At 30.7% G+C, this 24,422-nt stretch overlaps 1 protein-coding gene across 10 annotated transcripts in view; it reads right to left on the bottom strand.

Moving 5' to 3' along the window:
- TTLL4A (Tubulin tyrosine ligase-like 4A) overlaps positions 1 to 24,422 on the bottom strand; it is a 673,269-nt gene that overhangs the window by 86,114 nt on the left and 562,733 nt on the right. Inside the window, exon 11 of one of the 10 annotated variants that reach the window (XR_012719466.1) lies at positions 24,136 to 24,212. The exons of 8 other annotated variants lie outside the window; for them this stretch is intronic. Coding sequence is in view for 1 of the 2 variants with exons in the window: in XM_075295712.1 (XP_075151827.1) it covers positions 2,241 to 2,282 (42 nt within the window). In the remaining variant the exon portion in view is untranslated. Of the gene's footprint in view, positions 1 to 1,916; positions 2,283 to 24,135; positions 24,213 to 24,422 lie in introns of those variants that run through there. One more of the 10 variants, XM_075295712.1, reaches the window with a different exon arrangement.

Genomic DNA, 24,422 nt, shown 5'->3' with positions numbered 1-24,422 from the left:
TTTTTCCGTTTCCAATTACACATGTGATTGATCCAATCACCAATTTTGAGCAATGGAAAGAGCGAAAAGAGAACAAGAGAATGGGTATTTATTCAACAAGGTATGATGGAGAGATCAGTCTGTTGAAGTAACTCATAACGAACGGTTGGGTTTTTGTTTTTCGCGTAAATTGAAAAACATGATTGGCGACATTCTGTCTGCTGCATTCAAAATGTGTGCATAAATATATTGAACGCAACAACAAATCATAGCAAAGGGTTGAAATAAATAAAGTGTGCAACAACAAATGGCCACGTGGTAAAGGTTTGAAAAAATATATGAGAGAACGCATTTGAAATTACCTGTGTTTGTGTTTTGTGGTATTGTAAAAATGGAAAACAATCTACGTTTATTGAAGGTAAGATATTATGAAATGTGAATACCGTTTGCCATTGAAGCCTGTTTACATTAAACGGCTTCAATGGAATATATATATTTTTTTCATTTCTTTTAGTGACCAATTTTATTTCGTGAAATTGACCAATCAATCCCATCAACTCCACCATTTTATCAAATATATAAGAATATGTTTGCAATAAAAAAGTGGGTACCGTATTGATCTTTTAAAATTATAAATTTTTTTCACTCCTAGTTTTCTTAAAACCAAAAGCGGTATGGGTTTGTTGGAAGATTCACCTTGAAGTTGCGAAGTGGTATTGGCATTAAATTGCATTTTCATTTTACCTGCCTTTTTCAGTTTGAACCCAAGTAGAGAGCAGTATATCTGGTATATAAACTAATGAGCTGAATTATGTAATGGTAAAAAAGTTCTTTCTTTTGGATTTAAAAATATGAAAAATATCCGAAAATAATAAAAATATGTATTTTCCATTTATATTTTTAACTATTTCCAGAATTTGCAAAGTATCATCAATATAATACCAAATAGTACATTGCTTTCCCATTATTTTTTGTCTTTGATTGGTTCAAATTTTAATAGACGATTTCAATGTGCGGAAATTTTGGAAAGGAATTGTTACTAAAATTAAATTACCGAGCTCCTTAATACACCTTTTTATGCTAAAAGACTACAACTGCAAAAGAAGATTATAAATCTGCAACCTGGAACTAAGAATTGAACTTGATATTCTATGCAGGTAATGTTTAACAAAATTAACTTTTAATTGAACAAAATTAAATTCGAATTATTCTGTTTACTTTCAGAAAAACTAATTTAGTTTACAGTCTGCTGATTTATTGGAAATCTAGGCGCATCTACATATTAGAAGGAACATGCTAACATGGTTATTATTATAAGGAAGCTAATGATTTATATAATTTATTTTTTCACCCTATAGTTGTTATTGATAGTAATTGTATTTGTAAGTTATGTTAGAACAAAACACAAATGAAAAGAAACAAATTTATTTGTCTTTTGCATAATTAAAAAAATAATAAAATATTAAATATTATAAGAAACACATATTTTCTTTTATTTCAAATAAAACTAAATACGGTTTTATGGTCGCAATATATAAATTTTTGATCGAAATTTATAACCAATTTCAATTAATTATTTAATTGAATGAATCAAATAGTTGATTGAATTTTGTCGCGAAATTAATTAAAATTTTAATTGATTCAATTAAAACTGTGATTGAATTTTATGTTAAAAATCAATCACGTTTTTAATTGATTCAATCACACAATTAATTGATTCCGTGACAAAAGTCAATTAAATTTTTAATTGAAAATCGTGTTGGTTTTCAATCAAAATGGGTGATTGATACTATCATTTTCGTGATTGAAGACATTTCAATTAAAAAAATGATTGAATCCGCGATTTTCGTGATTGAAATCAAAAAAAATTTTTTTGTGTGTATGTACTCCAGAACATTTGGTCGCCAATTAAATAATATTAACTGTTGTTTTAAAACTTCTGAATAAAAAATCACATTTAATTCAATAACACAATCTAGGTGCAAAATATTATCAAATTAACCATTTTTATAATGTTATGAGCAATTATTATTGGCAATAAAATGGCGATATTAATCTTCAGAATGGATTAAATTTTGTTCTGTTTTGCGTTCACGTCCAAATCGTTTTATACTTTGTATGTACGGGAAATCTTTTCAAAGTATGCAAAGTAAATGCAGTTCATAGGTAAGAAAGTTAAATTTGTTTGTATGCATGCACATGATGAACAGAATCTTGACTTGTAGACTCGCTTTTGCACAGCACGCCATCTGTTTGAAGATTTATGATTTTAATATCCATCGTAGAAATTTTGCCAAAAAATCCTAAAAATATATAACACAATATAAGATTACCATTTACTGAAAGGTCATTCAAAAGGGGGGTTTGAAAGGGAAAACACTTTGTAAGAATGCCAGCCAATATAATGAACGATTTATGTGGGATTAAATAACATAAAATTGATTCCAATAAATGTGTCAAAATGTTGTCTCATGCTGCCACTTAGACTGCTAAATAATCAAGTCTTCTATTTATACTTTCTTCTTTCGTTTCACTACCCAGCAAAAACGCGTCGCCAAAAAAGTTCTGAAAATGTCAAATGTCGCAATTTGTTTAGATTGGATTTAGCATTTTTTTCGACAAATAATTTGTACCATTTACCCTTACTCTATTTTTAACCTATTTGAAACAAGTTAAACAACAAAAAGTTAAAACTACTCTTTAAAAATATGAAAAAAGCGAGTTATAAAAAAATTAATTAAAAATCTTCATGAATTATTAAAATAAAGGACATCTTAGGTAGGACATTTTTGGATGTGCTTTTAAAGTTGTGACTTTAGAAATACTTCAAAGTTGTTTTGCTGGTTATCTTAGTCGCCATGTGCGCGTCACACGAACTTGTCGTGACATACGTGATTCACGCGTGGATCATGAAAGTTGTAAACAAAATTCAAAGCAACTCTCATGAACGTGGGAGAATGGTGCTAAAATAAATATGTGGTGTGAGTATAAAATCATTTCATGAAAGTTTAATTCTTGATTGTATGCTAACCAGGTCTATTTTATTGAATAATGGACCTAAATTTGTCTGATGAACCATACTTTATTTGTGTTGCCTTCGCCTTCTTTAAGTTAAAATGAACTAATTTTGAAGAAAGTTGAACTTCCTATAGCACCAAAAACATTTGAAAAAAGTTGAACTTTCTATAGCGCCAAAGACATTTTTATTTGTTTGAACGATGTGATTTTCGTTGAAATTAGAATGCATTCTATATATTAGTTAACATTTTCCTATATTTATGTAGCACTATACACAAAAAAATTCTTATTTAATCACGATCCAACATATTTTTTGATTGAAATGTCTTCAATCACGAAAATGATAGTATCAATCACAGTTTTAATAGGGCATAAAAAAATTAATTGATTTGATTTGAAAATTTCAATTAATTTTTTAATTGATTCAATTAAAAATTTAATTGACGTTGATTGCAAAACTCAATTTTTTGAATTAAAAACGTAACTATATTCAATTACTTTCTTATTCAACTTTGTGTTTTTAGTTTTACAAAAAAATTGATTTTTATTTAAAAATTAAAAAGGAAATAAATTTTTATTTAAAAATTAAAACAAAAAAATCCATCACTTTTTTCCGAGATTGATTAAAACGTTAATTTATCAATTATCTTTTTTAATTAACAATTTAAATTTCAATCACTGACTTAATTAAATTAATGCTTCTGTCTTGATTAAAAAGTTAATTGTATCAATTAATTTATTAATTGAAAAAATTTTCAACTTCAATTAACTTTTTAATTGGAAATAGTTTGGTGTTTTTTTTTCTGTGTACTACACAATAAAAAATTCAACTGAATTGAATTTATATATGGAATGATTTTATTGAACAAATCTTATATATTTGTGGTAAACCTCACAAAAAATTTTTTCGTAGTTAAACTAACGCTAAATTTAACTTATTTTTATTGCAAAAAATTTATTTGCTTGTAGTTAAATTTTATTATTTTTATCGAAATTTTCCACAGCTTAATGAAATCTTACTTAAAAATATGTCTCAAAAATTTTATGAACTAAACGTGAGTATAAAGTTCAATGATAGTACACATAAGTTCAATATGAACTAAAGCAAAAGAAGATTTTCGTACGATTTCCAAAAATAATAAGAATGAACTACTGTATGGTTAAAATGGTCATGATTTGGCGCCAATGATTTTCTTCTTTACTTTTAGTTAATATAAGAAATATAAGAAATTCATAAACAATTTTTCCCCAAAAGGTTAGTGTCACCTAATGTTACCTGATAATTGAAGTTTCCAAAATGAAGACGAAATAAGGGTAGATACTTCAATGATGAATTTAAACATTAACAATGTATTACGCAGCTATGTGGAGCATGTTTGTAATAAATATACTTTGTTGTAAATTTGTTGACTCGTTTATGGTGTCCTTATTATGTTATCTTAAGGTCGGTACTCTTTTTGTTGGTGCGGAAAAAGTTCCCCTCAATCATTCTTTCGCGTTGAAAAATGATAGTGTTGAAAATATATTTTGAAGAAAAAAAAAACAGCCATTTTGGCACGTTTTTGCGATTATTGACAACATCGCAAAATGTCACAAATAACTTTGGGTTAAAAAAAACAATTTTACAATGCTGCATTTTATTGGAACATATCAATCAATTCTTGTGATTCCATTCGTTGCTGCCACGGTATTATAAATGTTGGTTGAAGTGCTAATGCTTGTTTTGCAACATCAATTGCAGTGCCTCAGTGCATTGTAAAATTAGTTTTTTAAAACTAAAGTTATTTGTAAAATAAATGGCCATGCTTCTTCTTTTTCAAATCAATTAGCATGTATGCGTGGGTGTGTATACAATCGAGCCACTAGTTGCGTATGTATATGTAATCATTTTGTGACATTTTGCGAAGTTGTCAACAGTGATGCCAATTTGGTGCTTTTAGCACCAAATTTAGTGCTGTCATATTTCCAAAAAGCACCAGATTGCCTTTTTAGTGCCTTTTCAAAAGAAGCACCAACTTGGTGCTTTCTGGAATTTTTATTTAGTGCTTTTTTCAATTTGAACAGTATTAACTAACAGTATAAAATATCTTTTCATACAAAAATTCGGATTAGACTTTCAAAAACTTAAGAAATTCAACTGTATTGCCAAATATAGAATTTGATTTTTATTAAGGTGGTATTGACTCTTTTTTTAATCAATATTGGTATTTAGGGTATTCTTTAGAAACGCTTAGCGGCGGGTGACGAATTTCTGTACTTGATAAAGATGCCTGTAAAAACATTTGTAATAAATTCACATAAGCACTCATAACTGAAATTAGAAATATACTCCCAATATTAATATTTCGAAATTTTATGTCGAAAAAATGTTTTTCTCCTCTGAAAAAAATAATGTGAAATTTTAAAGACATTACTGATCAAATTGAATTGGATGAAAGCATTCAAACTTATCAAGATGTACACTTGAATAGAAGTTAATAATTTCATAATCAAATCATGCTTCAAAACAAAAGTTCTATAATACATCTTTGGAAGTTTTAGTAGAGCATTGAATTTTAGCTGGCTTTAGTAGTTTGTGGTGGGAGGAGGTATGTTAGAATTTAAAATATATTTTTGGTGCTTTTTGACCTTCGGGAGTTGGAATCACTGGTTGTCAATAACATTTCGCAATAAGAAACGTAAAAAAGAACCAAAATGGGTGTTTTTTCCTTCAAAATATATTGTCAACACTATAATTTTTCAACACGAAAGATTGATTGAGTGGAACTTTTTCCGCACCAACAAACATAGTACCGGCCTATATACATTGTTTATATTCTACCACATAGTAGGGAGCGCCTAGATGGCGTTTGCTATTTTATTACGAAAATAACACTTCATGCTATATTTTGTTTTATCAATCGATCTGATTAAATTATTAAATAATAATGCGATCCCCGTTTGTATTATAAAGACACGCAAATCAGTTGAATAAATAAGTTATTTCTTAATTCACATTGCAAATGGCGCCATGTTATGATAACTAAACTAACGCGATTTACGTCAGTTTTTCTACTCGAAAAAAAACGAGTACCACAAATGGAAAAAATTTCGTATTTCAAATTTTATGTTTTTGTAAGGAATTTCGCTGCAGAAACCGAACATAGAACCGGCCTTTATGTTATTATAGTATTCTCAAGTTCTCAAGTAGATGTAACAGGTTGGCTGAGTCCCCGGCCTAACAAAGAAAAACACATTTTTTGTCAAAATTAATTTTTATTATACAACATAGTTCCCTTCAAGAGCGATACAACGATTATAACGACCTTCCAATTGTTTGATACCATTTTGGTAGTACTCCTTCGGTTTTGACTCAAAATAGGCCTCAGTTTCGGCGATCACCTCTTAATTGCAGCCAAATTTTTTCCGTGGGTGTATTAGGAGTTAACAGCTGCAAACGCCGCTCAGAATCATCAACACGTTGTTGTTTTTGGTCAAATGTGAGCTCGCGCGGCACCCATTTTGCACAGAGCTTCCGCATATCCAAATATTATATATATATATATATATATATATATATATATATATATATATATATATATATGCACAGAGCTTCCGCATATCCAAATATTATATATATATATATATATATATATATATATATATATATATATATATATATATATATATATATATATATATATATATATATATATATACATTATTTCTGTCTAATTGCACATTCCCTCACATCTTTCTCACTTCCACGAGATGTTTTATTTCTTAGCACCTTTTTCTGTAATACAAACAATGCTGAAGAAATTACTCAATTTTACAAGTTAGTTAAATTTTACCTTTCGCCTGGACGGAGAATCGAACCAAATACCATACAGTTTGTAAGTTATTAAAGATTTACAGTCAGAAAAAACAGTGTTTGATATAAACGAAATGGACTGAGCTTTTTATTTCAAAAATAACAATTTTGAAACAAACAAAAAAATTTCGTATAAAAGTTTTCGAAGAAATTCAAAAACGCTAAAACAAGAAGAAAGTCGAGTATGAACATATAATAATTTTACAATATAACCGTTAACTTTTTTGACTAGCATTTAAAACCATTTTAAATGCATTTAAAATATTTTGTATTTAGAATAATTTTGTACTTAATTTCATTTTTACCTTTCAGGCCGGTATTAAGTTGGCATTATCGCTCTAAAATGTTTTAACGTTTTGTTTTCTTTAATAATTCATTTTTAAGAAAATAAATATTTTCAATTGTTGCTATGGATCATTCGCCACCAAGTTATAATACAAATTGCCAAAAAAGTTTTTTTTTTATGGCCTTTCTTCCTAAATATTTGGACTTACTCGTCGTACGTTCCGATTTCTTTTGACGAACCAAGAAAAACATTGTGCCCATAATGGCATAATGATAAATAAACCAAATGTCCACACATTGTCTTCAATCACGAAATTAATTGATCTTTAACTGAGATGATTAATTGAATTTTAATTGAAATGTCTTCAATCACAGAAATGATAGTATCAATTAAACAATTAATTGAAAGTCAATTAAAAAATTAATTGATCCAATTAAAAAATTAATTGATACTATTAATTTTTGTGATTGATTTTTGTTTCAGTTAAAGAAATTTATTTCACAGAAATGATAGTATCAATTAAACAATTAATTGAAAGTCAATTAAAAAATTAATTGATCCAATTAAAAAATTAATTGATACTATTAATTTTTGTGATTGATTTTTGTTTCAGTTAAAGAAATTTATTGAATCAATTAAATTTTTAATTGAATACTTTTTAAAACTCAATTAAGATTTTAATTGGAAAAATTTTCGTGATTTTTTTTCTCTCTCTGTCGCTCTCTGAATAAAAAATATCACAACATATACACGTTTACTCTAAATTTTTAAGTTTATATATGTTTACATTCACACATATTATTTTTATGAAACATTGTCCCAAACATAATATATTCTAACATATGTGTCCCAAACATTTTATACTAGTTTAGGAACATTACATTTTTGCACTTAAATATATTGTTGTTAAAAAATTTGTGCACGAAACACATTTTGTTTAAATCGGAACATCTGAAAACAATTTTTTCTAATAGTGCGGGAACATAATAGTATGAGTCTGCTTTTTTATGTTTGGATATAGAAATATATTAGAGAACACAATGCTGCCGTACGCAGAAGAAAACATGTCTTTGACGTGGGTGTTTCAACAAGACAACGATTCGAAACACACTTCTGTCTTTGTTAAAGATTGGTTCCAAGGCAATGACATACATAACCCTTCTATATTGGCCTACTCATTTACCAGATCTTAATCACATTGAAAACTTTGGGGATAGATAGAACACATAATTGGGAATAGGTTAGGTTAAAGTGGCAGTCCGATTAAGATTCAGGCTCACTTAGACTATTCAGTCCATTGTGATACCACATTAACTAAAAGTACCTATTACATATGGGCACTTCTAGTTTTAACCGCTGAACCTTCTTGATTATTTTTCTTTGTTGAACCAACCAGATTGTTCCAAAAACATTAGCAGACTGCTTAAGTTAACGTTTTCCAGATCCGCCAGTAATCTGAAGCTATATGCTCCTAAAAGTTGCTTGCGCTTTACACAAAATGCAGGACACTCACATAAGAGGTGTTTAATTTATTCTTTTTCCTCCGCATCATGACAGCTCATACAATAGTCATTATACTTGGCACCAATAGTTTTTGCAAAGTCGCCTATCAGGCAGCGACCCGTTATAGCAGATATCAGGAGTGATATCTGACGTCTCGAGAACATTAGCATATCTAGTGTACGGTTTAAGTTGAAATGGGGCCATATTTGCTTGGTGTCGTTACAACCCTTGCAATTCTCCCATCGAACATTTGCCATCACAACAGCCTTCTCAAGCAGCATGAGCTTGCAGGTAGCTAGGGGCATACCAACAAATTCCAGTTCAATTCAATTCCAGTTAATTATATAGAAAATTTTGTCAAAACCTTATTGATATTTGTTGAAATCTTATTTCTATAGAAAATTTTGTCAAAATGTTATTTCTATAGAAAATTTTATCAAAAATCTACCATTTTTGGTGGAACACAGTGAAATTAAAATTGCTGATGAATATCTGTGTTATAAAAATACCGCATTTCCTATTTTTACATATAAAGAATAAAATTTTTGCTGTTTTGTCCTTATTTTTTGCCAAGTATTTTAAGCTGCTATCGTTACTATCGATAAATCTCACAATGAACTGGTTTTTTTAATTTGCATAAACAATCCATAATACATTGGGTTGGCAAAATAAAAAAAAAACATGGCGAACTTGAATTAAATAAAAAAGATATACACGTTTAGAATTTAAAGCATTACTTCATGCATTTCATTCACTTTTTAACACTTGACTCATCTTCAGAAAATACATGTCTTGTGGATGACTCTTTTTATTTATCACATCACAATTGTCATGCTGTTTAAACAAAGACATCATAAAAAACGCCTTTCAATGTTTTTGTTTTATATTCCGCTATGCTCAGCCATAACTTATCAATCACTGTATCAATTATTCTTAAGATTATCTTTCTACGATTATGGTTTTCGAAATCATTGGGAATGAAACATGTGAAAATAAACAACAACTTCGGAATTATGTGCAGAAAACATGGTATGAAAACTCAAATGAAACCTGTCGGAAGCTTGTTAGCAATATGTCAAAACGAGTACAAAACTTTATTCAAAATAAAAGCGGATACACTAGTTATTGATAATGTAACAAAATTGTATTTAATTTTAACCAAAAATTGTATTAGACCTGTATATTTCACGATTTACAAAATGTACTTATTACCTTGCCCATTCATTTTAATTTGTCTTGATTGGATTAGCTTTTCACTTCCCAGCAAAAAAATTTGGAAGTTCTTCCAAAGGTACAACTTTAAAAGCACTTCTAGAAGATGCACTCCCAATGATGATCTTTATTTTAACTACCCAGGAAGTTCTTTTAATTCAATTTTTTATAACTTGGTTTTTTCATACTTTTAATGGATAATTTTAACTATTTTTGTTTCAAATAGGTTAAAAACAGAGTAAGCATTCATAAAATGGTGCAAATTATTTAAATTTTGTCGGAAAAATGCTAAATCCAATCTGAAAAAATTGTGAATTTTTGAAAATATTTGAGGTCAAACGTTTCTAACAAGCGTTAGAATCCATTAAAAAATTATAAAAATTATTTATTTGACAAATTATCACAGAATTTTTTAATTTACATCCAAAATATTGAATTCGGATCACATCTGAAGAAGTGATGCAAGTTCAGTGCAATGGCTGTTGAAATGGAGGACTTCCGTCCCATGTTAAATGCATCGCTTCTGCGTTAATTTTGCACCACTTCCGGATCCAAAAAGAACATTTTCATTACTTTTTTGGCGACGCTTTTTTTGCTGGGCTGTTTATATGAAACTGTCTTGAAATCTTTTATCTTTTCTTTTATCTTTTATTGCCTTGAAACTGCCATTAATTCTTACAATTGTGGGAGTTTTCAAATCAGCTTACAGCCCACTTACACAGGTCTCTCGCAATTGTTCAATATGTGTGGGTGCAAACTTATATTAATTTAGAAACTTCGTGTAAACCCATGCATTTTTAGAAAGAGTGAACGAGAGGTTTAGGAGAAAAAACTAAAGATGGCGAATGATAGCAAGAGATAACGAAAGATATCAACAAAATGAATCAACATGAAGGAATATGTAAAACGTAAATGTTTTTATTGTTTTATATATTTTGTTTATAAATAAATATTTGGTGTATAACCTTCAAATAAATTATAAACATATATATATATATATATATATATATATATATATATATATATATATATATATATATATATATATATATATATATATATATATATATATATATATATATATATATATATATATATATATATATATATATATATATATATATATATATATATATATATATATATATATATATATATATATATATATATATATATATATATATATATATATATATATATATATATATATATATATATATATATATATATGCCTAAGGTGAAACATAACATGTTTGAGCAATAACAGGAATATTTTGTTTGAACAAATCCTGAAAATATATATGCAAAATATGTTTATAGAATATATTACCGAAGCGATATTTTTGAGGATGCAGGTGAAACGACTAACCGTGCCGTTCCAGCTAAATCGAACTCGGAATTAATGAAACCAAACCCTCTAAACCGACAAACATGAACCACTGTACCAGAATCATCATCATTGAACAGTCAAGAATGGCTCATCCACGAATCGAATTAATGAACACGAATCATCAACTCCAAACAAATAAACAGTCACGGACGTCGTATTAACAAATTGTCAACGACAATCAGCAATAACGACCAAACGAACTGTTGCCGATGACTTACTTAAGCTTTTGACATACCTAGAAGAGAGCTATTCTCTTATGGACCGCATTTAGAATACGACCTTTTTAAAAGACATTCGTGATCCAGATATAAAATATGCAACAAAACGTTACATTCGCAAGGTATGCAAAGTGCAGACCGAGATTGACATATAAAAACCGTTATTGAATCAATGAAGCAGATAATGCAAGAAATGAAACAGCAAATAAATCAAGGATGAAGTTCTAAACTAAATCGAGCTGGGGGCTTCACAATATACATAGCAATAGTACAACAGAAAAATAACAATTTAAGTATTGCGAGTGTTATTAATGGCGACAAACGTACTTTGATGCTGCAGTCTGATGCATCTTAGTCTATCATTAGATCCGATATAGTAAAGAGAAGGGTTACACCACCAATTGGAGTTCATAATTAATTATGAGTTCATTGTGGTCAATATAGTAGATGAAGTAATAATTGCTGCACATTTCATGATAGCTTTTGGACTCAACCTAGATGTGAAGCATCGTATTATGGCATGCTGCGATACGAAATAACGGTCAACGTGGGATACGGCGAGGATACACCTATCATACACAAATGGAAAGAACAAATGAGGAGACTGATACAAGTTCGTGTCTTGAACTTGTCTGACAATCACGAGCATATTGCAAAATTTTCTGACGGTGGTAAATGTAATCCTGCCGAGGCAATAATCAACTTGGAACGCAATTGCAAAAGTAGGTATATACACCGAAAAAAAGTGAACTGTTTTATAGGAAGAATGAACTATCTTGCACGAAAATTGAACTAAATTTTACTCCACATTTTGAGATTTCCACAAAGCGTTGTTAAAACAAGGAAATTTTAATGCCCTGTTGTACTTTTTAACTACAGTTCACGAAATTACATAATCTGATAGAAGAAAAAATTAACTAAAAGTAAAGAAGAAAATCATTGGCGCCAAATCATGACCATTTTAACCATACAGTAGTTTATTCTTACTATTTTTGGGAATCGTTCGAAAATTGTCTTTTACTTTATTTCATATTGAACTTATGTGTACGGTCATTGAACTTTATACTCACGTTTAGTTCATACAATTTTTGAGAAAAAAAGTAAGATTTCATTAAGTTGTGGAAAATTTCAATAAAAATAATAAAATTTAACTACAAGCAAATAAATTTTTTCCAATAAAAATAAGTTAAATTTAGCGTTAGTTTAACTACTGAAATTTTTTTCTATGTAAGGTACAATGACCCATTGTTTATAAAGGTTTACTTAGTCTACCAGTCAATGGGAATGTCGGTTTAAAGAAACATGATGATTATAAATTAGGAGGAGCAACCTTCTTTTAAACAATTGGGATGCCGTTAGAACCTGGGTTAGAACCCACGACTATGTATGTCGGACAAGGAATCTAGTACTACTTGGTACCATATCCAAATAGGAGAATGCACTTTGGAAAGTACTTGAACATTTTTAATTAAATTATTTCATTTCATAGTTTATTTTATCTAAACAAAAATACCAAAAAATAATGAAATTATTTTGTATATTTCTCTCTTCTTACGCTAAATTATACACCATTCAAATTGGACCCAAAATCTACTAAAATTGGATTTGAATTCCCTTATTTACAAAGAAAAATAGTTAAAGTAGGTTTGGAAAATGTAATGGTGCTCAAAAAAAAAATAATCGAGAAGGTTCAGCGGTTAATATTAGAAGTGCCCATATGTAATAGGTACTTTAGTTAATGTGGTATCACAATGGACTGAATAGTCTACGTGAGCCTGAATCTTAATCGGGCTGCCACTTTAACCTAACCTAATGGTGCTAAAAATAATTTTCGTTTTTGTTTTTATACACAAATCTTCAAGATCTGCCCTTTCACTATCTTTTGGGTTATTATCCTCTATTTCGTTTTGAACGGTCAATATTTGCTTAAAATATGCCTCCACTGTAGAGCTGCAAAACTACCCATAGTATCGATAGTTTAATTTTTATGGTACTATAGATATATCTATAGTACCATAAAAATTAAATAAATAAATATATTTATTTTCCGATAGCGATAACATACTGTCGAAGAAGCCCAGATCACTAAAAAATACCGGCCTACCCATGTACCAATGTAGGTAACAATAACCCAAAAATGAAAAATTATGATATATTGTAATGTCTAAAGAATTATTTCTGAATTGCCTCTCCTTTTATTTTGTAGCAAATAGTTTTTTCCATACAATAAAAACAAGAAAACTCAATTTAACACATATTAAAAAAAAATAAATTTAGACCGTAAGTTTAAGTTGCAGCCCGATCTATTTCAGACTCATTAAGACTATTCCGTCCATTGTGACAAATTATGCAATGACTTTGATGGGAATGTTGGTGATAAAATCACGGGAGCCACCGTGGTGCAATGGATTTGCATGCCCGTCTTGCATACACAAGGTCGTGGGTTCGATTCCTGCTTCGACCGAACACCAAAAATTTTTTCAGCGGTGGATTATCCCACCTCAGTAATGCTGGTGATATTTCTGAGTGTTTCAAAGCTTCTCTAAGTGGTTTCACTGCAATGTGGAACGCCGTTCGGACTCGGCTATAAAAAGGAGGTCCCTTGTCATTGAGCTTAACATGGAATCGGGCAGCACTCAGTGATAAGAGAGAAGTTCACCAATGTGGTATCACAATGGACTGAATAGTCTAAGTGAGCCCGATACATCGGGCTGCCACCTAACCTAACTTAACCATGGACCTTATGTTTGTTTGTACATTCCAGCATCCACGTAGTCTGAAGGACTTGTTTAAAATCAAATAATAAATAATAACCTAACTTAACCATGGACCTTATGTTTGTTTGTACATTCCAGCATCCACGTAGTCTGAAGGACTTGTTTAAAATCAAATAATATCAACAAGTTCTCAATGGACCTCAGCAAGTAGCACTTGAAGTAGCTTTTTTCGTTGTTCTTGCTTATTCATTTTGAACAATCAAAAATCATTAAAATGTGAGTTTCTAACGCACAAGAAAAATGTTTAACTTTTACTTTTGTTTAATGAAAAACATTTCAAATCGGATATAATTAGTTATTGCAAAAATTGCGATAGTATCGATACTATCGACTGTTTTTATTGAAACTATCATAAATATCGATTGGTGCGACTATAAATAGTTTTGCAGCTCTACTCCACTAGCCTACATTACCATTCTGCTGCAGAGAGCGACGCAGAGAGCAAATTTTTTATACGAGTAATATTAGCTTTGGCTGATTGCCTCTGCTTCAGCAGTACTTCCAACTCTGCCATAGTTAACTTCACAACAATATACTCTCCGTTATGATCTAATGCAGGCGACTCAAGAGAGAAGTTACGGTCCTCTCAACGCAGTGACAACTAAGAGCAGTGTTGCAGGTAATTTTTGATTCTTCCCCCCAAATCTTAAGAAAAAAACCCCTAATTGGGTCTAGACTTTTTTCAAAAACCCCCAAAAATTTTAAGTATGTAAATAATACAAAAAGAGGCCCAAAATTTCGATTAAAATCCTGTAGTGATACACTTAAAAAATTAAATTTAACACAAATATATAAACTGAAAGAAGATTTTTTCTGAGGAACAAAATTTTAGACAAAATAAGTTTTTTTTTATGCTAAAAATTTTCTTTTGAAGTAAATAAAAATCATTAGATAAAATCATTACATCACTTGTCACAAATTCCGGTTCGATTCCTGCTTCGACCGAACACCAAAAAGTTTTTCAGCGGTGGATTACCCCTCCTCAGTAATGCTGATAACATTTCTGAGGGTTTCAAAGCTTCTCTAGGTGGTTGCACTGCAATGTGGGACGCCGTTCGGACTCGGCTATAAAAAGGAAGTCCCTTTACATTCACCAGTGTGGTATCACAATGGACTGACCTAACCTAGTTTTTAATTGTATCAAATATTAAAAATGCCCCTACAAAAGATGCGTTTAAAAAAGAATGCCATTGCATACTTGCTTGTATTTAGGAACATGGGTTGACTTCCTTTATTTTTTTCTCAAAATTCATGCCAGAATTGTTCCAAATGTTGTTGAGAATTGCTCCACTTTATAAGATCTAAGATATTTTTTACCCCCAAAAATCCCCCAAATAACATTTATTAAATCCCCCTAAACGTGTAAAAAACCCCTAAATTTGGGAGGAAAACCCCCAACCTGGCAACACTGACTAAGAGTATACTCAAATTTTTATATATTTAAGAGAATGAAGATTGATGTTTGGTGGTGGATTATATTATATATTAACACGCTACACTTTTTTTGGGTACATATTGTGGGCGTGTGCGGGGGTATTATGCGATAAATTTGGTATCAAATGAAAGGTAATTTTGCGTAGATATGGCGAATCGTTTTAATTTTTTAAATTGATGCATTTTTCATGGAGAAAATTGCATTTTTCTAAAATTATTGACGTTGTTGTCGTTGTTGTGTTGTACTTTGAGAATGAGAGCGAGAGAGTTGTTGTTTGGTTTGTTGTAGCGTGTGGGTGTGTGTGCATTGTATGTTGGCTTTTGTTATGCTGGCATGGTGGAGAATAAGATTGTGAGTGATAATGAGAGAGTTGATTGGGAGCTAAAGCAATGGGAATAATAGGATTGTGAGATGGGTGGGTGGTGGAGTGTAGTGGGTGGTTTTATGTTTTACGTAGTAAAGTGATCAGTTAGCCGTATATATTTCTAAAGGCGTTAGAAATAGAAAAGTAATATTAACTGATTTTGTGTTCTCATACAAACGACACGAATTTTCAAAAATATAAAAATCCCAAATTCATTCGAATCCGAGTGACTGCCTTATTTCGAATGGTTTTCGATCGAAATACAAGAACAGAACATTAATATTTTGTTGTCGAGTAGCAATCGAACGTATGCAATATGTGTCAATAAAAAAGTAAAAACTTTGTTAAAATTTAAATAAATTCTCAGGCCAAAAAATTGAAAATAATCATCTTTGACAATCAATGTGTGTATTCTCATACAAACAAAACGAAATATCAAAACGTTTTTCTTTTGAATGGGTTTTCGTTCCACATACAGGACATAACTACAGCTAAGTGTGTAAATTCTTTGATATGTGGATATAGGGGTCCAAGGCCGTATTCAGGGGGGGGGGGGGGGTGGATGAGGGGGATCAAACCCCCCCCCGAAATGAATGAATATTTTTATATAAATAAATATATATTTTTAGCTGCATAGAAAAATCTTATCGAAGATGTTGAAGAAAAGCTGGAGGTTTTATTTTGAAGAACGCTTACCTATAAAACTTGCACAAATCATAGAATACTAGTTGAAAAACCCGTCAAACGACGGTCGAAAAAAAAACAAATTATTTTTGTCCTCGCACCACAAATTTCATTTTTGGAAAATGTATTTCTGCTTTTTATGTGTGTTTGTTGTTCTTTTTGTCAACATGACTCGCTTTGTTTGGCCATAGCAACAACAACGAAACAGCCAAACACACATGTGTAAATGAAATGGCGCAAAACCTGCGAAATGAAACTGCCTAATTCAGCGATGGAAGCAATAAAGAGATTTTTCCAAACGTGCATATTCTTTTAAAAATTTTGGTCACTTTGCCAGTTACTCAGGGATGGAAAATACAATTTTTAAGAAAGTACAAAAAAGGTATTTTTTGAGCGGAAAGGTACTTTTTACTAAATTTCAACAAAAATTTTACTGGAAGATTATAGTCAAGAGACTGAATTTAAAAAAAAAAAATTTTCTATAGACATAAAATTTTGCAAAAATTTCCTATAGAAATAAAATTTTCACAAAATTTTCAATTGAAATAAAATTTTGACAAAATTTTCTATAAAAATAAAATTTTGCAAAAATTCTATATAGAAATAAAATGTTGACAACTATTTCTACTATTTCGATAATATAGAATCGCATTTTTTTTTCGACTAAAACTTTCTTGAAGTTCAATAAAATCCTGTTTTTGACTATGTCTTTTACAAAATCGAGATTTTCTTCCCACGTGAACATGTCTGTTTTGCCATATTTGTAAAAGACTATTAGCAAATAAGGTTGATAAAGACTTTCTCAAAATATTAAAATATTTTGTCAAAGCTATTGTACCATAAATCTGATATCGACTCAAAAATGTCTACACAAAAGGTACTAAATCATTCGCGGGGGTACTACGGTACTGACCGGGGTAAAAGGTTTGAAAAAAGTACTATAGTACTGCATTTTCCATCCCTGCAGTTACTACGTGCTCATCCGAACGTTCATTTTCAACAATGAAGAGATTAAAGACGTATCTTAGAAATTCGACTAGCAAGAGTAGACTCAAAGGATTGGCATTAATGTGGGTTCATCGCCGAATAAATGTGCCGACTGACATTGAGTTTCAAGCAATTTTCATGATCAGTGCGCCTTCTACACCCTCAAGAAGTGAAGTCGGTCTATATGGAGGCATTACCAAATGGATCGATAAAAACTTAATCCGATACACGTTTTTGTGAGCCTAAACTACCAGAATATTTACAATTTCAGGCAAATCAGATAAAAACTACGGTTTCTAGAAACCCAAGGAGTTAAATCGGGAGATCGTTCTTATGGCGGCTATACTAAAATATGGACCGATACTCACCGTTTTCGGCACAAGAAGTAAAATCTTGAAATCGGTCTATATGGGGGCTATACCAAAATATGGACCGATACTCACCATTTTCGGCACACCTCTTTATGGTCATAAAATACCTCTAGATTTCCAATTTCAGACAAATTGGATAAGAACTACGGTTTCTATAAGCCCAAGACCCCCAATTCGGGAGGTCCTTTTATATGGGGACCATACCAAAACATGGACCGATACCCACAATTTTTGGCACACGTATTTGTGGTCCTACAATACCTCTAGATTTCCAATTTCAGGTAAATTGAATAAAAACTGCGGTTTCTATAAGCCCAAGAATAAAATCGGGAGATCGGTCTATATGGGGGCTATACCAAAACATGGACCGATAATCACCATTTTTGGCACACCTCTTTATGGCCATAAAATACCTCTAGGTTTCAAATTTCAGGCAAATTGGATAAAAACTACGATTTCTATAAGCCCAAGACCTCAAATCGGGAGGTCGGTTTATATGGGGACTATATCAAAACCTGGACCGATATAGCCTATCTTCGAACGTGACCTGCCTGCAGACAAAAGACGAGTTTATGCAAAATGTCAGTACGATTGCTTCATTATTGAAGACTGTAGCGTGATTACAATAGACAGACAGCCAGACAGACAGACGGACATGGTTATATCGTCTTAGAATTTCTCCCCGATCAAGAATATATATACTTTATATAGTCGGAAATCGATATTTCGATGTGTTACAAACGGAATGACAAACTTATTATACCCCCGTCACCATTATATGGTGGTGGGTATAAAAATATTGTATACATACCTATGCATAAATAAAATTTTCTACACATGAGATTATATGACTATTTTTTTTTAAGTTGAACCCCCCCCGAATTAAAATCCTGGCTACGGCCTTGTAGGGGTCGCTAGAGTTCCATATCATCTAGGACCTTTATACCACCCGTTAGAAGCTTACAATGCACTCGAGTTTCGAGTGCCGGGAAGGCTAGTATATATATTAATACGATACACTTTTTTTGGGGTACATATTGTGAGCGTGTGCGGGGGTATTATGCGATAAATTTGGTATCAAAAGAAAGGTAGATATGGCGAATCGCAATAATTTTTTAAATTGATGCATTTTTCATGGAGAAAATTGCATTTTTCTAAAATTATTGACGTTGTTGTCGTTGTTGTGTTGTACTTTGAGAGTGAGAGCGAGAGAGTTGTTGTTTGGTTTGTTGTAGCGTGTGGGTGTGTGTGCATTGTATGTTGGCTTTTGTTATGCTGGCATGGGGGAGAATAAGTTTGTGAGTGATAATGAGAGAGTTGATTGGGAGCTAAAGCAATGGGAATAATAGGATTGTGAGATGGGTGGGTGGTGGAGTGTAGTGGGTGGTTTTATGTTTTACGTAGTAAAGTGATCAGTTATATATTTCTAAAGGCGTTAGAAATAGAAAAGTAATATTAACTGTTTTTATTAAAGAAAATTTAGAACAATACAATACACAATTTTAGTTAAAATTTATTTAAGGCTACGGATATAGGGATGCTATATACGGATATATGGCTATTACAATAGGGGTATATTTTCGATAAGTATGGACATTAATATCACTAACTTTTGAGGTTTTTCTATGAAAAAAAATGTATAAGTAAAAGAGAATAAAATGTTCGTATGAAATGTTTGTGAACATGTTAAGAAATATTTGTAAATTGAAGTTTATTTTACGAAAATACATATATTTTATCATTATTCCAATATGTTCCCTAATTAAGGTGATGATTAAAACATTGTCTGCAAAATCGGAAGGATGTCATATTTCAAATTATCGAGACCGGCTACATGACAAATATGAGAAGGCGATCGTGGTAAATTTGATAAGGTCAATAAGCCTAATTTAGAGATGATCGGTTTGCGAATGATGGACAGATTGGTAATGAGTACGATGAAATTTTAACCTACACCAAAAAAAAAAAAAAATTACCACCGTGAAAGAAAATGTAGGTTTATTTTGGAAAATTTTATTACATTGTTTTTTTTTTTTAATTGCAACATGTTACAAATAAATTAATACGTTTTGTGGAATTGAAGAAATTTATTACAAGTATTAATGTTTTTTCTGTTGTATAAGAAAGTTTCACATCTTGAAGGAAAATATTGGATTTAAAAATTGTTAAAATGTCTATAGCGCTGTACAAAGTTCAAGACAGGTACAATTTTAGTAAAATTTACTTATTTGATAGACTTATGAACTCAATTTAAGTAAACTTCTTTCATTTTAGGATAATATGAACTATTTTATTTTTTAGTAAAATTATGTACTATATTTGTATAAAACTTTTTTATTTTTAGTTCACATCAATAAATTAACCACAAAATTATTCATATAAGGTAAAATTTAGGCAAAATTTAACAAATCTGTATGAACTATGATAAAGTTCATTTCATACACTCAAAAAAAAGTGAACTCTATTTCACTAAAGCCAATTCAACTTTATTTTAGTTCATGGAATTATTATGTTTGGAGAAAATTTCCTTTACTCTAATAATTTTTTGTGTACGTTAGTTAAATTAGGAAAAATATATACTCAAATGAAGCATAAAGATTAACTAAATTCGTGCCTTCCACAAAATAGTTCAGAATTTCTTTAAATTTGTAAATTTTACCAAAAATGCATCCATCATGAACTTCGTATGTCACTAAAGACATTCTTGCAATTTTGAACTCCAAGTTTTTCCTTCAAACTACAAAATTTTCTTTAACAAGTGAAAAAACTAAGTTATGTCCAATACATTTTCTTGAATTTGTCGAAAAATATTTACTTATTTTATGACCTCGGGTTTGCTTTCAGTAAAGGAGCAATAATATGTAACAACAAATTTCAATTTGGTTTTAAAATTAAAATATATGAAAAATGCATTATAAAACTCATCATAGAAAATGGGTGTGTATCCTTAAGAGCATCTTTTATTTTATAACCTTTAGTTTTTCAGATTACAAAATACTTTGTGAATTGAAAGAAAGGCAGTCACACGAATTCGAATGAATTTGGGTTTTTCAATTTTTGAAAGTTCGTTTCGTTTGTATGAAAATACATTAATTATCAAATATGACATTTTCAAATTTTTGGCCTGAGAATTCATTCAAATGTTAACATCGTTTGTACTTTCTTCTTGACACATATTATATATGTTCGTTTTTTACTCGACAACAAAATATGAAATGACTGGCATTTCGAAATAGAGAAACCAAAATCAATTTTCTTTGATTTGCAATACGAAGGAAAGCTTTCGTTCGAAAATACAGGAACAGGGCATAAGTGACCTGCCTTAGAAATAGAGGAACAAAAATCAAATCAAAAAGTACTAATTTTTGATAATCAATGTATTCTCATACAAACGACACGAACTTTCAAAAATATAAAAATCCCAAATTCATTCGAATTCGAGTGACTGCCTTATTTCGAATGGGTTTTCGATCGATATACAAGAACAGAATATTTTGTTGTCGAGTAGCAAACGAACGTATGCAATATGTGTCAATAAAAAAGTAAAAACTTTGTTAAAATTTAAATAAATTCTCAGGCCAAAAAATTGAAAATACTCATCTTTGACAATCAATGTATGTATTCTCATACAAACAAAACGAAATTTCAAAAATACCAAAAAAAATGATTCGAATTCGAGTGAATGTTTTTCTTTTGAATGGGGTTTCGTTCCATATACAGGAACAGGATAACTAAAGCTAAGTGTGTAAATTCTTTGATATGTGGATATAGGATTCGCTATGGAACTCATCTAGGACCTTTATACCATCCGTTAAAGGCTTACAATGCACTCGAGTTTCGAGTGCCGGGAAGGCTAGTAATAATAATTATGGGCGATGAAAGTGGAACAAAGAAATTTGACCATGATTTTTCTTACGCACTGAAAAAACAGTGAACCCTTTTCAATTGCAAGATGAACTAAACTGTAGTAATATTGACCATGATTTAGCCCTTAAGATTTTTTCAACGTGTCTAGTTTATAATTCTCTTAAATTTTGTTCATCTATAACATTGTATTTTAGTTCATTTTTAAAACACCATAAGATTTATATACCCCTACCAAGTTAAAAAGTCAGTATTATTTTGGTTTACTTGCTTATTTTTTAGGAAACCCGATAATAAAAATTGGTTAACAGTCTCTTTAAAATGTCGACGACTAAACTATTTTTAAATCAATCATTCCACAGTACAAAGAAATTAAATAATTACAGGAACAACAAACCGTTTTACTATTATGAAAATTTTCATACATTAAAATTAAACCTTCTTTAAGCAAAAGTACTTTATTATAAAAACTTATGATGAAAGTTCTTAATACAATTTTTTTGTGAATAAAAATTATGATTATGAATAAAAATTATCCTTTTTTTATTCATCGTAGGTAATTTTTCCACATATCTTGCTGGAAAAAAAAAATGGAAGCAATAATGAAAATTGTTAAAAATTAACACCATGTAATGAAATATAATTTTTTAATTATATTATTATACCCTCCACCATAGGATGGGGGCATATTAACTTTGTCATTCCGTTTGTAACACATCGAAATATTGCTCTAAGACCCCATAAAGTATATATATTCTGGGTCGTGGTGAAATTCTGAGTCGATCTGAGCATGTCCGTCCGTCCGTCTGTTGAAATCACGCTAACTTCCGAACGAAACAAGCTATCGACTTGAAACTTGGCACCAGTAGTTGTTATTGATGTAGGTCGGATGGTATTTAAAATGGGCCATATCGGTCCACTTTTACGTATAGCCCCCATATAAGCGGACCCCCAAATTTGGCTTGCAATTGCTCTAAAAGAAGCAAACTTCATCCGATCAGGCTGAAATTTGGTACATGGTGTTAGTATATGGTCTCACACAACCATGCAAAAATTGGTCCATATCGGTCCACTTTTACGTGTAGCCCCCATATAAACGGACCCCCAAATTTGGCTTTCGATTGCTCTAAAAGAAGCAAATTTCATCCGATCAGGCTGAAATTTGGTACATGGTGTTAGTATATGTTCTCTAATGACCATGCAAAAATTGGTCCACATCGACCCATAATTACATATAGCCCCCATATAAGCCGATCCCCAGATTTGACCTCCGGAGCCTCTTAGAGGAGCAAAATTCATCCGATCCGGTTGAAATTTGGTACGTGGTGTTAGTATATGGTCTCTAACAACCATGCAAGAATTGGTCCATATCGGTCCATAATTATATATAGCCCATATAAATCGATCCCCAGATTTGTCCTCCGGAGCCTCTTGGAGGAGCAAAATTCATCCGATCCGGTTGAAATTTGTAACATGGTGTTAGAATGTGGTCTCTAACAAACACGCAAGAATTGGTCCATATCGGTCCATAATTATATATAGCCCCCATATAAACCGTTCCCCAGATTTGATCTCCGGAGCCTCTTGGAGGAGCAAAACTCATCCGATCCGGTTGAAATTGGTCCATATCGGTCTATTGTTATATATAGCCGATCCCCAATCACACAAAAATTGGTCCATATCGGTTCATAATCATGGTTGCCACTCGAGCCAAAAAAAAATCTACCAAAATTTTATTTTTATAGAAAACATTGTCAAAATGTTATTTCTATAGAAAATTTTGTCAAAATTTTATTTCTATAGAAAATTTTTTCAAAATGTTATTTCTATAGAAAATTTTGACAAAATTTTATTTCTATAGAAAATTTTGACAAAATTTTATTTCTATAGAAAATTTTGTCAAAATTTTATTTCTATAGAAATTTTTTCCAAATTTTATTTCTATAGAAAATTTTGTCAAAATTTTACTTCTATAGGAACTTTAAACTTAATTATATAGGTATTTAATCGGCCTTTTTTAGTTTAATATATACCACGTATGGACTATGTGGTATATATTACGGTGTTAGGAAGTTTTAAGATACCTTGCCATCGGCTTCAGTAGAAGTTTCTATGCAATCCATGGTGGAGGGTACATAAGCTTCGGCCTGGCGGAACTTACGGCCGTATATACTTGTTTTAGCTTGTAACTTACCATATTTGGAGGCATTTTATCAAATGGTGTAAGGAATTCAACTTTTCTTTGGAAAACGTATCTCATAAAATTTGTACCTGAAACAATTAGAGAAATAATGAAGTATTCTATATAAACTCATAAAACTGTGTTGTTAGTGTTGTTAAAATTAAAATTCTAGTTCAAAGAAAGCCAAAGTTTTAATATAAAACTTATTCTCTATTAAATTGTACGCTGAGGGGAAATATAAAAAGTTGTCCAAATTTATTTAAGTTACTCAGAAATTAAATATTTATTTTTCACATTAA

The sequence above is a fragment of the Haematobia irritans genome, chromosome 2 (assembly GCF_050003625.1).
Source record: "Haematobia irritans isolate KBUSLIRL chromosome 2, ASM5000362v1, whole genome shotgun sequence".
Lineage (NCBI taxonomy): Eukaryota > Metazoa > Arthropoda > Insecta > Diptera > Muscidae > Haematobia > Haematobia irritans.
The sequence above is the reverse complement of the archived record's forward strand: the minus strand, read 5'-3'. Positions and strand labels throughout refer to the sequence as shown.